The sequence below is a fragment of the Trachinotus anak genome, unplaced genomic scaffold (genome assembly GCF_046630095.1).
Source record: "Trachinotus anak isolate AG129_WGS33_773 ecotype Australia unplaced genomic scaffold, CSIRO_AGI_Tana_v1 ptg000003l, whole genome shotgun sequence".
NCBI lineage: Eukaryota > Metazoa > Chordata > Actinopteri > Carangiformes > Carangidae > Trachinotus > Trachinotus anak.
The window spans coordinates 11,724,312-11,741,187 of NW_027273854.1; the positions used below are offsets into that span (position 1 = coordinate 11,724,312).

The 16,876-nt window shown below is 40.9% G+C and overlaps 1 protein-coding gene across 4 annotated transcripts; it reads left to right on the plus strand.

Moving 5' to 3' along the window:
* Positions 1-64: 64 nt before the first annotated feature.
* Positions 65-16,490, plus strand: iqck (IQ motif containing K). 4 transcript variants are annotated; one of them, XR_011689100.1, is made up of 10 exons: positions 65-1,244; positions 1,334-1,461; positions 1,542-1,692; positions 2,108-2,205; positions 2,946-2,998; positions 3,156-3,233; positions 3,538-3,622; positions 10,795-10,906; positions 14,954-15,228; positions 16,238-16,490. XR_011689100.1 is itself a non-coding variant. In XM_071473678.1 (10 exons), the coding sequence occupies exons 1-10, from the start codon at positions 1,190-1,192 to the stop codon at positions 15,661-15,663; spliced, it is 924 nt and encodes a 307-aa protein (XP_071329779.1). In that variant the 5' UTR covers positions 65-1,189; the 3' UTR covers positions 15,664-16,490. The 4 variants fall into 4 exon arrangements, 3 of the variants coding, with proteins under 3 accessions (XP_071329779.1, XP_071329781.1, XP_071329778.1); XM_071473678.1 differs by having other exon boundaries at positions 14,954-15,085; positions 15,632-16,490; XM_071473680.1 differs by having other exon boundaries at positions 14,954-15,085; positions 16,233-16,490.
* The last annotated feature ends 386 nt before the right edge of the window (positions 16,491-16,876 follow it).

A 16,876-nucleotide genomic window follows, 5' to 3' on the forward strand; every position in this document is an offset into this window, starting at 1 on the left:
CACAACGCCTACACAGTATTTTATTTTTTAGAAAAAAATTCCATTTACTGTGTGGTACTGATGTTTGTCGCAATCTGTGGCTCATTGTTCATTTAGAGCCAACAATAACAGATCTGACTGAACTTTTTTTTAACCAATAGAGAGCAAAAGTAGCACATCAGGAACATATTTTTATCTCAACTACAACAATCAACAAAAACACAAGACAAACACTAAAAGAAAAACATTCTAAAACACTAGACATCTGTCAGAGTATCCAGAGATCATAAAAACTCTACAAATTTACTTTGAATATATGAAAAATCCTGTACATGTAAATACAATTTAAAATTTAAAGTCCTGCATTCAAAACCTTACTTGGTACATACAAGTGCATAATTATTATAAAAGTGTACTTCAAAGTCAAAATAACTAAAAACTATACATATAATCTAAAAATAAGCGTAGTACGAAGTACAATGTGTACCTCTGAATTGTAGTTGTGTATAAAATGGAAAGTATAGTAATTGTGTAAATGTACTTAGTTTCTTTCCACCGCTGGTATTAAATATTAAATAATCAATTGGTAAAGGCTAATCAAAAATAATAATCTATTTTTCCTTAAGCGTTTATAGTGAGGCAAATGTAGAATCATGCTGTGTAGATTTGTGCCTTTTACTAATGTGTGTGACCACAAAAATTGCAGCCAACTCTTCAAAGGTTGAACATACGTAATAAATGGCCAATTACCTGCTGCTCTCTACTGGTGAATATGGGAACTACGGAATTTGCGGTCTGGCGCTCCGGGTGTATTTCTGTTTCTTTTCTACATTGGAAGCAGCTCAAAAGGAGACTTCTTTCATTAGAAGAGCAGCATGAGAGGAAAAAACACGACTTTGTTGAATATAAGTGTGTATATACATCGACACCATAAACAGCTATTCAAGAAAAACAGCTACTGTTATACCGCTCAGTTATGTTTTAGGTCGTCGTATGCAGCGTTGTAGTAAACAGTTATACTGAGAGTAAAAGAAGATGGTGTGTTTGTTCATCATCTGTTGGTTAATTGTCCTCTTATTATATCCGGCTGTAACTCATAGCCTCCTGTATTTTTAACTTGTGTTTAAACCGGAAGTTGGTTCCCGAGAATGCATAACTACTTCCTTGGCAACCAACGAGTCCTTGGCGACCTGTGGAGAAAACAAGCGGAATGATGGCGAAGATAATCAGTGACAATAAATCACTTTGGCAACAAGTGTGTGAAGGTAAGATCATAATTGTTCTTTTTGTTGAAGTTTTTGTGAATTTAAAAAAAAAAAAAAGCTAATTTGTTTTGTTTAATGTGTTTTTGGAGAGTTTGAGGCCGAGCAGCTTAGTCCTCCCAGTGCTGTGTGGACAGATAGCAGCTCAGTGAGCACCCAGTTCTCCCAGTACAGTGCCACTACACACTCCCCAGTCTCCTATGGACTCACCACAGCCAAGGTCAGCTGTACAAATCCTCCACATTGGTCTGCTGTATCTCTCTGAAAGTGCCTAGTTACGACAGTCTCTGGTTTCATTAGGTGTTTGTGGATGATGATCCTCTGAGAGACTTTGACCCGCTTCTGTCCCACCCTGCTCTCGCTGGATGCTCTGTGTTAGGAAAACCTCTTCCACCACGCCAGAAGTGCCCGTCAGCAGCTCAAAGTACAGCACCTCCAAAACTCAGTGAAAGTAAGAACCTCGTAAGGGGATTCTGGTGCAGAAAATCTGCCGTGGAGCTCCTCTTGACCTCCACTACATTAATTCCTCACACACCCGGAAACCAACCAGTACTGTAATGGATTAGTTGTTCACTGGTGCCACCTTAAACAGTGTGAATATCTGCTATTTTAGACACTGAGCAATCAATCAGTTATTAAAGAAAGTAACTGTGAGATGATGATGACTTTGATGATGAAAATAATTGTTGTGATTAATTAAATTATGTAGGAAGAAACAGAGTAGACTGAACCTAGGGCTTTTGGGGCCCCAAGGGGTCTGAGGCCCCTGGGTAGTTGTCTACATGGTTTTGCCCTGCCATTTGCAATTGTACACACATATCTTTGGTATCCTTGTCCATATATATGTGTGGGTGTGTTTGTGTCAGGTCCTGTCACCCGTTTTATGGAGAGAAAGATATTTCCAGTGTTATTGCCTGGACTGGAGGCTTTGCTGAGAGAAGCTCAGAAACACGACTGTTTCCAGGTCTGAATTTCATTTGATCATCACCCAACTAATTATCAAGCTACAGTCAACTGTTGAAATGAGCAGAGATTGATTTAAAGCCTGAAATCAAAGGAATTTATGTATTTGGTAGGATAAAAATGTAAAAAATATGTCCAGTGATGTACAGTGCTGAAACACAAATTTTAGATACTTTACTTGAGTGTTTTCATTTTATGCCACTTCTAGCCCACTACATCTCAGAGGCAAATTCTGTTCTTTTTACTGCACTACATTTGTCTGTCAGCTATAGTTACTTGCAACTTTTCAGATCACAATTGCTCATACCCTTCCTGGATCTACTGAAAATGACAAGACACAACATCAACTTCTAAGTACATTTACTCAAAAGTCTAAAGTAGAGAAATTGGTTTGCAGCCAGGATGTACATGGATGTAAATAAGTGATCTCCAGACAACACTAAAATACTATCTACCATTCAACAATTGAATGGAGGAATGAATGAAAATATATATGTTTTGGTTCTCATAACGGGCACCCAGTGCTCAAGTGCTGTGAATAAGTACATTTTTAGGTACTTGTACTATCCATCTTTATTTTTCTTTACCACATTAATTTCACAGCTGTAGCTATTAGTTATGTTGCAGAGTAAGATTACATGATCATTTTATGTCATAACCAACTATAACATTAAAATGCTTAGTGCTGAATAATTTGTGTGCATGTTAAATGGCATTGATTGACCTTCTTTTGTGTTGCAGAGGAAAATAACAGCATTTAACCCGTGCGACTTCCTAACTGAGTGGCTATACAAGTAAGGCCTTCAAACTCTCTCAACAACTCTCTCTTCTCTCCACAATGCTCACCTCACCCCATAAACGCTCTCTTATGTCATATTGTAGGTGCTGCATGTGAAAAATTGTGAGTGTGCCATGTGCTCTCATCCTCTCACACTCTCCCTCTTCCCTCAGCCACAACCCCCGCAGGCAAGGACAGGTCCCAGTGAACTTCCATAACATCCCCTTTGTTAACGACTGGCTCAGCATGCAGTGAGTTTCTCATCAACCTGTCACCTGTCTTGCACACACCCAACAGCTGTTACCTGCAAAATCATTGTTTGTCAAGAAATGAAAATCCTATGTTTTATTTGAAAATTGTCCCGTCACCATGTTCTTCTTCAATTTCCCGTGTCAAAAGTACAGAACAACATTAATTTCATGGGAATTAATTATGGAAAAACTAGATTTAAGTTATGACATGCACAGATACATGTTGTGAATGTGCCTGTTGCCATGCTGACTTTATTGTCTCTTGTCACACTTTTTCTCTTTTTCTTTCTCTCTCTATCTAAAGTCCCAGACGTCCCATCCCCCTGTTTCTACTCCTGAGTGAGGATCAGGCTGCTCTGCTCATCCAGGCTTTCTGGAGGGGATACAAGGTACACTTGACATGACTGGAAGCAAAATCATGTTTACAGGCTTTCTCTCTAACCTTTTATAAAAGTACTAGAACAAGTAATGTAGACAGACAGTTAACAGAAACTTGATTATGGGGCTATGAAAAGCCTTGAAAAGTAAAGAAAACTTTAACAAACACATAAACTCAAAAATTTAAGAAAATTAGGGGATTTTCAAATGAAAAGCGTGGAAGATAATGCTATATATTGCTTAAACTTGTATGCCAATAATGTTATAATGTTTAGGAAACTACGCTTCACATATTTACGTATAACTTTAGCTATGCCTGCCTGGGCTAGTCTGTCCTCCCAACTCTGCTTACCACCTCCCAAACTCTTCAAATTGATTTAAGAAGTTACACTGTGGGTAAAAAAAGTCAAAGGTCAAAAGTGTAAAGGAAACCTGCAAGTACCCCACACACCGCAGCGAGTCTGTCTCTATGTGTGTTTGTGTTTGTGTGTGTGTGCATGGGTCAGTCACACAGGCGTCCTCCTGTGTGTGCATTTGCCTACAGTGCAATCTTGTTGTATAATTCCATCTCACTGAAAAGCCCCTCTTCCACAGGGACTGCAGTTTCATTCAGCAGCTTGATTATGTCATCAGTGATGCCAGGCTTTAATTCCCTCCTGTGTGGGCGTTGTGGTCTGAAGTGTTCTGTACTGTGATATAAATAGACATACACAGACAGTACCAGAGGCAAACAGCCACAGTTTCTCCACACACAAATAAACTCAGTCTTCTATCATGTAAGGATACAGGGGGGGGGGGGGGTCATGTTTTTGTTTGTTTCACCAGAAGCTCTTATTTTTTCTTATCCTTCCTGCTTGTGGGAGGATTCATCTTCAGTCTTTCAACAAACCATTGAGAGGGAAAGATGCCAACTGTGATGTCACGTACAATTACATTCTTTTTGAATGAAAATATGTTTTTGCGTGCAGTTTAATCTACGGGTGTGTGAATTAACAGATGGACTCACACCAGCAGGGGGCAACACCTCCTCTCTTTTTTTCTGAAACAACACAAAGTCTAATTGACCTCCGCTCTCATGAGGCAGCAGCAGTGAGCCAGTTGCCCATCACTTCTCCTATGTTCACTCTGAACTGAGAGGTTCAGTAGGGCCACTTATGGCACTGCATCCAGGCATCCCAAAGGATTTAAAAGAAGAGAGACACAGCCAGAAAGAGACAAAGAGTCAATAAATATAAAAATATATCTGAAAGGATAAAGCTCAGTCTGTATTTGGAACATTTTCGGATGGATGGATGCATAACAAAAAGTGAGGAAAGGCAAGATGATGTTGCAGAGCCACTTCGGATTAGGAATGGGGCAGGATGGAAGGAAATGCAGCACTGGCAACATCTGTAGTTGTTAAGAATAGGGAGAGAGATGCAGCATGAAGCGCCTGAGAGGCACAGACAGCCTGTGAATGCAGCGCAGTCAGGGTCCTAAGTTGAGGCTTGGCCTCTTAAACACACAGAGGGTCATGACTTATTTAAGATAACCAGGGTGGAGTTATTTTGGGCAGGCACTGAGGCAAGGTCCTGAAATGCGTTGTACTGTGTCACGGCTGTTGTTACCTTGGCTGGAGAAAAACAGCACTTTAACAGCACAGTGGGCAGCAGACCAGAGACAAGGACATCAGCACAAACAGTCAGTCGTGCAGCACTGATGCAGTGTGAATCCTCATTTCTGTGTGTGTATGTATGTGTGTAACACTGTTTGTGTCTGTGTGTGTCTATTGCCATGTGGATGAGTATGTGCATGTTTGCAAACAGCATGTGACAATTCAATATTGACATTTATTTTCTCCCATTGTAAATGCATTACAACCAACTCTCATTGCGTTATATCAGTTCTTAGATCTCATGTCTAAGTGAAACTACCATTATCTGTCCCAGAGTGGTGTTTTTAAGTACTTGAGATATTTTTGAGGATTATAATAGTATAATAGGATTGTGGTGGGTTTGTGCTGCAGAAAAATACACCAGAAGAAAAATTCCATTTGACTCAATGATGAATACGCGTTTTCTATATGGTTTTTATCCAGATAATGCCTCGATAATTATGCTGATGTAAATTTTATCCAACATTGCATACCTCTACCTTTATCAATATACTCTATTCTCTTCACCCCTTCCACACACCCTCGTTTTTCCCTTCACTCTTACACTTTCTGCTGTTATATAACCTGCCTGACGCAGCGCTGACTGCAGAGGGTGTGTGTGTTTGTGTGAATGTGTGTGTGTGTGTGTGTGTGTGAGTGTGTGTGTGAGTGTGTTTGTGTGGGTGAGAAAGACAGACAGACTGAGGGCCAGGAGGCAGGGAGAGAGGAGAGTATTTTCGTAGATTGGAGTTTTAGTGCTCCATTATTAATCTCTTTCATCAAAACATATTGAGGATTGGAGAAGAGCAGTGGTAGAGATAGTACACACTGACGCATAAACACACACACACACACGCACAAACACACACACACACACAATAATTCACATCTATGACCCAGACAATGTGATTGTCTTTTGGTTCACTCACGTAGAACTATAAAGAGCTGCTAGGCCTAAACATATTACATAATCTTCTTTACACTGTGTGCCTTAGCACAACTCTAATCCATTCATCCATGCCTGCTAGTGTAATGCACACATACAGTACGCACACACACACACACCACTGATCACTAAGGCTTCTCAGGCTGTCTCAGGTTTAGTCAGCTGAGTTAGAGTAATGTGGTAGCTGTGCAATAAATAGGAATTACACTTAGGCTGTCAATATCAGGGGGTTGTGGTCAGGTAGAGAAGCAGACGTCTTTCCTAATCATTTCCAGTCTCCATTTGCAGATGTATTAATTGTACACAAACTGAGGTTAGCCACATCCCGGCTACTATAGTCTACCCTTACCTAGCATAATAAATCACATTCCAACTCAAGTCAGAGAAGTGTGATTGGTTATCTTGTTTCCGTCCGTGATGTGATGTTAGATATTATTCTAAGCCCTGTATGTGTGTGTGTGTGTGTACATGTGTGTTAGAAAATCTCATGGGATAGTGTGACAATTTACTTCACTGTTGGGGTTATGTGTCGCACTGTTTTTATATCGGAGCAGCTGTTAAACAACCCGTGGAGATTCCAATTGCTGCGCTAAGCCAAGAAACTGTCCTCCAACCTAAACAACCATAAAGATGGCTTGTCCCTACAACTGAATATGACCCATAGGAGCATACTAGCAGCAGGTGCATTGGACCTTCATTGTCACAATAACAATAAAAACACAAGATTAAGGTTTTGGAATGATCACAGTTTCATTAGGTTTAGGCAAAAAAACTAAACAAAACTGCTTGGTTAGGTTTAGGAAAAGCCGTATTAAGGGTTAAGATTAAGGTTATGGTTACAATAATAAAAACAAAGTTAAATCTATGGAACAGTCATTTACACTGGAAACAAGCACTTTCTGTGTGAAAGTTGTGTGTTTTTTTGAGCTATCAATTTTTCTATCTACATATGTTTCCCTGACTACTTCCTTTGCTCCTGTCATAATTACGATAGTTGCTAGGGGTCACCTAACAATAAAACGTAACTATTGGCACAGCTCAGTTTTTACAGGACAGTTTCTGTCTGGTGCGTCAGCTCATGTAAAATGACAAATTATTTTGTTACTTTTGGTCAGAGCCATACTGTTTACCCATTTCCAGTCTTTGTGCAAAGCTAAGTTAAACGACTGCTGGATTTAGCTACATAATTACCATGCAGACATCAGAGTGGTGTGGCTCTTCTGATCTAACTGTCAAATGTCAAACTTTTGCTCTACAAGTATAAGTAGTTTTCATTTTTATGGTCATACATTTTATTCTGACTAGCATTCAGCTTGTCTAACAAGTCTTAGGTCTGCGTTAAACTTGCACACACTTGATGTAGATCCTCTCACCTGAAACTGATGTTTCGTTTCTAAAGGTAACTACTCTTTGTAATGCACCATAAATAAGTAATAATTCATAGTTTGTTTTTTTTTATTTTGTTAAGTTGTTAAGTCATTTTGACAAAATGTCGGCCGTGTTACAGTCCAAACATGTCTCGGACAAGTACTCTTGGACTTGCCATCTTGTTTATTGTGAAGAAGTGGGACACTGAGAGTACTGAGTGGTATTCCACTTGACATAAACTAATAGAGCTGGTTGAAAGACACAAACACACACACACACACACACATACATACTCTGAGCTGCATAGACAACAGCAGAAGTAGGTCTGTGATTCCAGCTGAGTGATCCGAGGGCAGAGATAGATGAATGGTTTGGATTCAGGTCCAGTGTTAAGTCAGTGATGGGTCATGAGCAGTGACACTCATGCAGAAAATATGTCACAGGCACTCAGGACATCCAAGTAGCCGTTGGCTCTGCTTAGCCCTCCCTTCTCCTACATAGAGGCTATAGAGGCAGAATCTGATGGATTTGTCATAGCATGAAAGGCCTACACAGGTAGCCCTGTTATATCCACTTCTGTCTGAAATATAGAGACTATTCTCTGTCTTATGTACCTTTAAGTGTTCTTACATAGGACAGTAGGGTCACAGTGCAACCTCTTACTATGAATGAGTCTACAGAGGCACAAATCAGATCACAGGATACTTGGCCAGTTAAGCCACGATGGAAGCATCAGTTAACAAAAAGATGATGGATGGATGGGTGGATGAAGTGTGGAGGGTAGCTGGGGAAGACTATGTTTGCTGTGTCTTTATACAGCTTGTCAGTATGGCTGGTGATGCAACTGCAGCCAGTCCCTCTGAACAGAAGCCATTGTGCTGCTGCAGAGTGTGAGACTGGGAGAGGAGCTCAGTCTCACAGGCAGCTTTGCACAAAAAGGAAGGCAGCTTGAAAGGCTGTGCAGTGGGATTGAAACGTGTGTGTGTGTGTGTGTGTGTGTGTGTGTGAGAGAGAGAGAGAGGGTGAGGAGGGCATACTGTGCACAGTTTGTGTTTCTGTGTGGTTGTTGGGTGTAGGGGGTTCTGCGTGTGCTGCTGATGGTGTGGGATTTGAGAGAGAGAGGAGGATGGAGTCCCTCTCGTTAGTGTTTTGTGCTGCTGTGTGATTTTTCAGCACGTGTGCGTTTGCTTGTGGTTGTTCCTCTGCATGTCAAATAATGCATGTGAACGCATGCAGCCTTGCAATGTCTTGCTAATTTTTCCTAATCACTCTAATCCCAACCTTCATGCATAGACACAGCATGAGGGGACTGACTCACGTGTACTGTGAAACAAACTCTATCACATGTGCAGTGACATAGATGATTATGGCAACGAGCTATTGTGTGGTTCATTAGTGATTTGCATTAGGAAGAATGGAATAAAGAAATATAGAAGTTGGTGTCATAAATTATGTTCAACACTCTCACACACAGCATGAATACACATGAAACACACAGAGTCTTAGACCAGCTTCATGCACACAGTCAAAACAATACCTCACCCCTGCTAATCAGTTGTGCTGATGCACACAGACAGACTTCAAATTGCTCACACACACTCACACACTCAGCTCAGCCCTTTGTCTCCTGCTATCAAATACAAACTGTCAGCATCCTGTAGAATGCTTGTGTATTCACAAAACCAGCTTTCCAAGAACTGAGAAAAACTGTTTTTATGTGTGACATACTATAACGCCTTGTCTCAGGGGTCCCATGGTCCCACAGCCATCAAATATTTCCGTCATTTAGGTGACACTGACAACAACAAAATCAAAACTGGAGGTTTAAGGTTTTTGCTGCACACCAACTGAAGTGACACAGACTAGAAATGGCCACACAGACACAGACACACACAAGCCATGGTGAACAAACAAGACAGACTCCAGCTCCCCCATCCCTGCTGACCCTCACCCCTCATTTCCATTTCTATGGTTTGCTCCCATCAGCAGAGGGGCTGCTGCGGCGCAGTGACACCCTGTGAATTAACTATTGGAGCTCACCATTCTTCAACCCATCACCAGGCATATATAACAGGCCCACTTTCATATTTGCTGCTATTAGCAACACTATTGTTGCCACACAAGCAGCCACTCGTGGAAGAGTGTTGGAGAGGGACGAACAGGAGGAAAACAAGATTGGGGAGAGGAGATGTGGGAGAGAGTGCAGAGCAGAGAGGAGAGAGGTGAACGGAGAGGGATGAAGCATTGATGTGCCACAGAACAAGAGAATGAGGTGTTGGTATACGAGACAGTATCTGAGGAGAGGCACACCTGGGTACTGAAGGAGAAGAGAGGGAAGGAGGAAAAAGAGGAGGAAAGGGAAAAGTAAGGGAAAGGAGGCTTAGTTAGTGGTAGGAGGTGGAGATAAAGAGAAAAGAGAGTGAGCTCTTCAGGGATATTTTCTATTAATCCAAAACAGTAAGTATGTTTAGTAATCTCTCAGGAAAGCCAGCAGCCCACACACAAACACACACAGCAACTACAGGGAATTCCTCCACAAACAACAACAAAAGAGCTAACTACAGACTGAACAGAGAAAAGAATAAGAGACAACTTATTGACAATTAGACTGCGTGGATCAGCTGCAAAATTTCACCAATGTACCCGCCTGTGACACAGACACACAAACACACAGTAACACATCTAAACATGCATCACTAGCAGAATAACAGGAGCCTTTCAGACATATTATCCACAATACAGCTGAAACCAGTGGTGTTCTGTAGTCACTATCTTACACATTTGTATAACACACACACACACATAGTCCTCAATAAACTGTTTACAGCAATGTTATGCAACAGTGTAACAGTGCAATGCATAACTTTCCACAACTTTCCACAAATTATAATAATGATAATAGTAATAAACTGTATTTATATAGCACCTTGAAAAAATGAAATGAAAAAAAAAAATTAACAAAAATGCAATAACATGCACCATATAAAAAGATAACATAAACAAGTAAAAATGCTGAGGGGCTCTGATAGTGATAGCCTGCTCACCTGTAGTCTTTAACCACAACAAAGATGATGCAACATTACCAGTACTGGTCAGCTTGCAACTTAATTAAGTTATTGATTTAGTTTGCTTATCATGCATGTGCTGCCTTTGCACGTGTACTGTGTATGTGTGTGTGTGTGTGTGTGTGCGTGTGCGTGTGCGTGTGCGTGTGTGTGTGTGTGTGTGTGTTACAGATCAGGGCTCGCCCAGATGTGCAGGAGCTGCGTCAGTGGCAAAAAAAACTGAGAGAAAACCACAACATTGCCAAAACTGTCAAACTGTTCTGGGCCCAACGTGAGAGCCGAGGTGAGAATGCGCGTGCACACACACACACACACACACACACACACAAACACACACACTCACATTGGTAGCACTAAATGTCAGGCCTCAGGCTTGCAACACAATACCACTGATCTTGAATTTTCTCCTGGTGGCCGACAACAGCTGCTGATTGGAAGGCAGCTGGTGTCACACACACACTAGAATGCATAATCAACCTATAAAGTACTATACACTTTTCCACAAATACACACATACATATATCAGCTCATGCACAGTACAGTCTCAGACGCACACACTTACACACATAGGAACTGATACAGCATTCATCCCAGTATGGTTTTGAAGTTAAAGCAGAGAGATGAGGATTCTGGGAGCAGTGACACAGAGAAAGAATGAGGCCAGTGACGGAGATAGAGAAAGAGACAAGGAGAGAGAGTATGAGGAAGAGAGAGAAAATTGCAAGTGAAGGAAAGAAAGAAAATGTCTGCAGGGCTCATGGTGTGTTTGTGTGACAGAGATAGAGCAAAGGATCGGGGCTGGGGATACATGAGAAGAAAGAGACGAGACAGAGCGAATAGGATGGGGGACACAGACAGAGAGGAGTATAAAATGATAAAGAGGGAGTGTGTTTTGTGTGTGTACTCTGTGCACACGTGAAGGGCAGAGTTGAGCAGCTGAGAATGCAGACCCACATCCAGTGTGACTGACCTGCACTGGAGCTCAAAGAGAGAGACAAAAATTTGCCCTTGAACACACAATGGTACACTGTGCCAGTGATATCCAACCAGTAAGTAGCCCATAGCAAGAGAGTAAGAGAGTACATGAAAAGATTGTGGCTAAGTTCACCTAATCACCTAAAAAAAAAAAATCTAAATTTTGATTTTATTAAAAAACTCACACAATACTCATGCAATATGATTACAAATTGTGATGCTGATTTTAGCACAGGGGAGGGCAATGTCAGTCTATCCATTTTTTGGTTTATTAGTCCTCCACTTTGGTCCAGGCAATTGGATGGGTTGCCATGAAGTTTTGCGCAGAATGTTTTGGTTCACAGAGGATGAATCTACCGGATGCCGTTCTATGACATTTGTCATCTGACCATCAGGATTTATTGTCATCTGTTGGGTGATGCACTCACCTTTCCTTTAGCACCATCATCAGGTCACATTTTTATTTTATTAGTATTTTATTTTTTATTCACAACAGCTTCAATTGTATGCATTTTGCCATGCTAGCATTAGCAATCAGCTCAAGGTATTGCTGTACTTATGCCTAAGTAGCTACAAAACTTAAACACTAGCATGGTTGTAGACTCTTTGTCTTGTTTAGTTTATGTATTGTAACAATACCCAATAAAGACTCCAACTGCAATAGGCCGACTGCACACGACATCCCTCAGTTTCCAAAATAGAAAAGTCAAAAAAGGATGAATGGTTGTAATGACTGCAAATTTGACCAAATGTACTGAAAAAGGAAAAGAGGCCTTGAAACATGAACAATTCCAGAGTCACTTTGTCGCTCTGTCTTTCAGGTTTCTTAGTTTATTTAGATTCCCACTATTGTAACAACTACAGTAGCTGCTCTTCCCGGGGGTCCATATTTACAATAGGCTACCTCAGTGAAAATAATACACTTGACCTCCACACACACACTAAGACTCAACTATACCAATAACAAACACTGAGACACAACTACACAATTAACCAAATACCTGTCTTATACAATAAATTGCTCTACATAATATTGTCATTTCAAATATTATATAATCTTTATATTTTATTAAAGCATGTTTTACTTCTTTCCGCAAAATAAATAAATAAGTAAAATAGAAATAAAATTTAAAAAAATCTGAATGTATAATGTCCTACATTGGCTTGATAATTTACTGCTCTTTTTATTGAACCATTTCTAAATTGGGGCAATAAAAATGCCTCTCAGATGACTGCCTTATGAAATAATACCATCTGTGTGAAAAAAAACAATAGATAACAGACCACAGAAAAAAGTATTCCTGTAGATGTAGTTATGGTGATATTGGCTTTAAAGCAAAGTGCGGTGGTACATCAGACAAAATCGGTTGGGAAACACTGCACCACACCACCATGATGCCAAGGCAATGTGGACACGCTACAACTAGAGGACAGAGTGTAAATTACTGTGCATACAGCTGATGACAAGCACACACACACTCCAGCATGCACACCCAAGCTAGTCACGGTAGCATCTCTGTTTTTGTTGCTCGCAAACAATGAACGACACCATCACACACGCAGGTTTGTTTCCACGCTGACACATTCCACACAACAAAGGCGCTCACTGCAGCCGTGGCAGGCCGACGAACATTCTTCCACTGGGGTGCCACAGCCACACAGTGCTGCTATTGCTAGCTACTGCTACTGTTACTGCACCACTACTGCTGACCTGACACTCTAGCAGGGAGCCTGGGGATATGTGTATGTGTGTGTGTGTCTGTGTGTTTGTGTGTGTGTGTGTGTCTGTGTGTTTGTAAGAAGGTGTGTGAGTGTACAAAAGAGTCTGCACAGACTGTGTCCTGAATAGAAGCCATTTTCTGACCTCTTCAACAGAATCTGAAATGGATGAGCATGGGAGAGAACCAGAAATGTGTGAGATAGAGGCAGGGAGAGAGGGAGGGGGAGAGATTGGTGCTGAAGTTGCAATTTGTTGTCTGCTTTTTCGCCTATTGTTGTTTTGGATGTAATGAAACAAGAACAGATAAGTGACCCAATATTTGGAACTGAGACAGAGGTAGAGTGAGGTTCAGTTAAAGATGTATAGGGAGAAATTATTTAGGGAGCGCCCCTCCTTGCTGTATACGGGCTCTTTAAGTTGATCCAGCAACAGCTGCACTTGTCTCATTTGACCCGAGGAGACCAGCATGTGATACCTCCTCTGCCATTTCAGGTTTCACAGTCTGAAATCAGAATTAGTCGGAGATGAAGAGAAGAACAATGAGGCTAAGAGCAAAGTCAGAGAGCAGACACATGATGATACTTCAAGGTCAAAAGGTCATGGCTCATTGGACAGGTGCAGATCTCAACAGCTCATGAATCACCTTGACTGTGGCTTGGCACGTTAGATGTTTACAATCAGGGCAAGCTCTGTTCAAACAGACTAGTTCCCTGGAGAACAGTTTTTCTCATAATGGTAATGAAAATAATGAGTCAGAGTACTTGAATCATAAAGTAATTCATGTTGCTGTCATAGTATGTCATGACATGAAGCACTTACATAAATGTGTACAGTTAATTATTTAATCGTCCTTCAATATCTTCCTCCTTTATTATAAAGACCCTCAACATCATGTTTATGAAGGGCACATTATTGCTATCTGAAAAAGAAAAATAGATGATAAAAATGGTCTTTTGAATTTTACAACCATCATTTATAATATATTAGTGGCTCTTGTCGTGCTGTAAATTACTATTAATATAGCAGTCTATTCATCATTGTTTCACATCCAAAAAGTCAAAGCCATTGCTTTTTACTGGCAGATAACAAAAGGCCATTACAATAGCCTTGTAGCTGTCATAGTGAGTGACAGTAACTGGATGAATCACATTTGTTAAATAGGTTCACAGTTTTTTTCAGCCCAGGCCTTATTAAAATATTATATCCTATCAATAATAATTGGAATTAGCACAACTAATATTAAACTAATGTTTAGTTCTTGAAAGACTGGTCAGTTGTTTGGGTCTTTAAACAAAGGGTAATGTACCGGTACTTACCAAAAGCAGGATGCTCAGAGTATAATTGCATATAAGAACAGAAAAAAGGTGAGTTGCACATAAATCTTTCTAAAAGGATTTGTTGATATTTCCCTTTCTAACATTCCTACTAGAAACAGAAAGTTGTATAAAACAAGGCACTAAACTGCGCTAATCAGGGTGCAGGAGAATGGCAAGATTCTCCAACTAAAGCTTATGTTTTTAAACAGGAGAGAAAGTGCTGCCCTTTTCATTTCTAAATGGTGAACAGTTAGCAGTGTGTGCTTCAAACAACAGTGAACTTATTCATATTAAAGATGCAGTTCTTGTTTTTCTCCAGTGGGCTCAGCTGTGACAGATATTCCAGAGAGCCCCCAGCCTGGTAACTCTGATGTGTCCATCCAAGTGGTTTCCCCCACCCCCCAGAGCACCGTGGTTCACACCCCCACCACCCAGATGACCCCTGAGGCTGGTGAGTGGCTGACCCCCTAGCCTGTTCAGCGTGGAGGAAATGGCCCACACACCACCTCTGAATAATTTCCTGGCTGTAGCCGAGCCTGGTGACAAATCTCTGACTGCAGCGTTTCCATCATTACTAGGACATCACAACCTGAGGTAGACTGGTGGTACTGTTATATGAAATCACAGGCTCTGTGTACAAGGTTTTTCTGGTTCAGGCTATTTAACTCTGTTAGGTTGATGTCAAACTGACCAAGGTGATCAGTCAAACAAGCCATTAAAAATGCCTGTAATCAGTTAGATATGGCCAGGCAGGGATTTATGAGTCTGAGATCTGTGTCTAATTAGTTGATTGCTTTCACTGCCTTTTTGATGGATCACCTCCTTTTACAAGTCTCACCCAACCAATAAACACCATATAGTACGGTTCACATATTTTACTGTCGGGAGTGACACCTCTTGTAACAGACTTAATGTTTCTTCTCAGCACCTCTGGCTGATAGCTCACTGGAAGAAAACTAGTCATATTTCCTTGACTTGTAATTTCCTTTTTCTTTAGCAGTACATATCTCTCCACAAAAGAGGTCATAGCATTTCCATTCAAGCCAGGAACTGAGGCCAAAGTGAAAGGTGACTCAGCAAAAAGGGCAGCACTTTCTCTCCTGTTTATTAGAAAAGGAAATTACCCTGTCAAGGAAACAGAGAATGAGAAAAGTGATCACTGGTGGGTGATTGACAATAATAGCAAAAATAAATATCCAATATTCCCCTTAGATCTCATTATTTTACAAGTGATAATAACCCTGTCATGTATCTCATCTTCTGTAAAGCAATTTGGACATTATGTGCTATTTAACAATAAATATTTTAATATTAGTGCAATATTAGTGGAAAAGCTGCTAAATGTCACAGATGAAAAAGCAAAACACATTATTTGCGAACTTGTTTACTTACCATATACCAATAAATTAACATTTCCACCATGGAGTTTTGGTAAGATGTTAAAGTTGTGTGACAGTTTGTGGCCTAATGCATAAATCATACGTCAAATACCAACGTCACAATAGATATATTCAGCCACAGTTATAAGAATTTGACACAGTATTTTTAGTGTCTTGTGTTGAATATTTTGTACTTATTTTTGCATATTTTCACATAAGAGCAGAGTCCCTACTGAGCCTGGCACCTTCAGCTGTCTGTCTTTGGGGCTGGTAGAGATGAGACATCATTTTAAATGTCACGGATCAGCAGTGGAGAGTTCAAGAAATTTGATTTGCAAAAATATTGTGAATAAAAAGACTGCATGCTGCTCAGCTAACTCTGCAGTTGTTTGCTCTCCTTTATGCCGACTTAAAAGACTGTGCAGGTTGTAACTGTTTTTTCCTGACTGCGTGTCAATTAAACTGAGGGAATAAAGTGCACTCCTGGCATTTTTCCATCGCTCCTTGAACCAGCGTACCTGAGAGGATACTTCTAGTTTCCTCTCCAGTGACTGCAGAGCAGTGAGGCGGCGGTCTTGTGATGGATGACTCTCCCGACCATCCCAGTCACTGATGCACGCCGCCTCACAGTGAGGCATGAGGAGGGTCATGTATCACCCTTTGCAGGTATGTGGATGCCTGGGAGACAGCTGCCACTGGGTGAGGTGATAAAACAGCCCATTTCATTCTGAGGACATCTGATAGTGCAGCCAGCTCCACAGAGTCTGGCAGCACTGGGCCTGACTGAAACTGGATCACACAGCAGCAGGGAGGAGTGGGCACCAGGCTGTCAGAGCAGTGCCAGATAACAACTGGTTCTGTGC

Excerpts from the sequence above, each read along its gene's own strand:
- iqck (XM_071473677.1), top strand. The coding sequence starts at position 1,190 with ATGATGGCGAAGATAATCAGTGACAATAAATCACTTTGGCAACAAGTG. Across the intron at positions 1,693-2,107 it reads ACCTCCAAAACTCAGTGAAA|GTCCTGTCACCCGTTTTATG; the intron begins GTAAGAACCTCG and ends TGTTTGTGTCAG. Across the intron at positions 2,206-2,945 it reads AGAAACACGACTGTTTCCAG|AGGAAAATAACAGCATTTAA; the intron begins GTCTGAATTTCA and ends TTTGTGTTGCAG.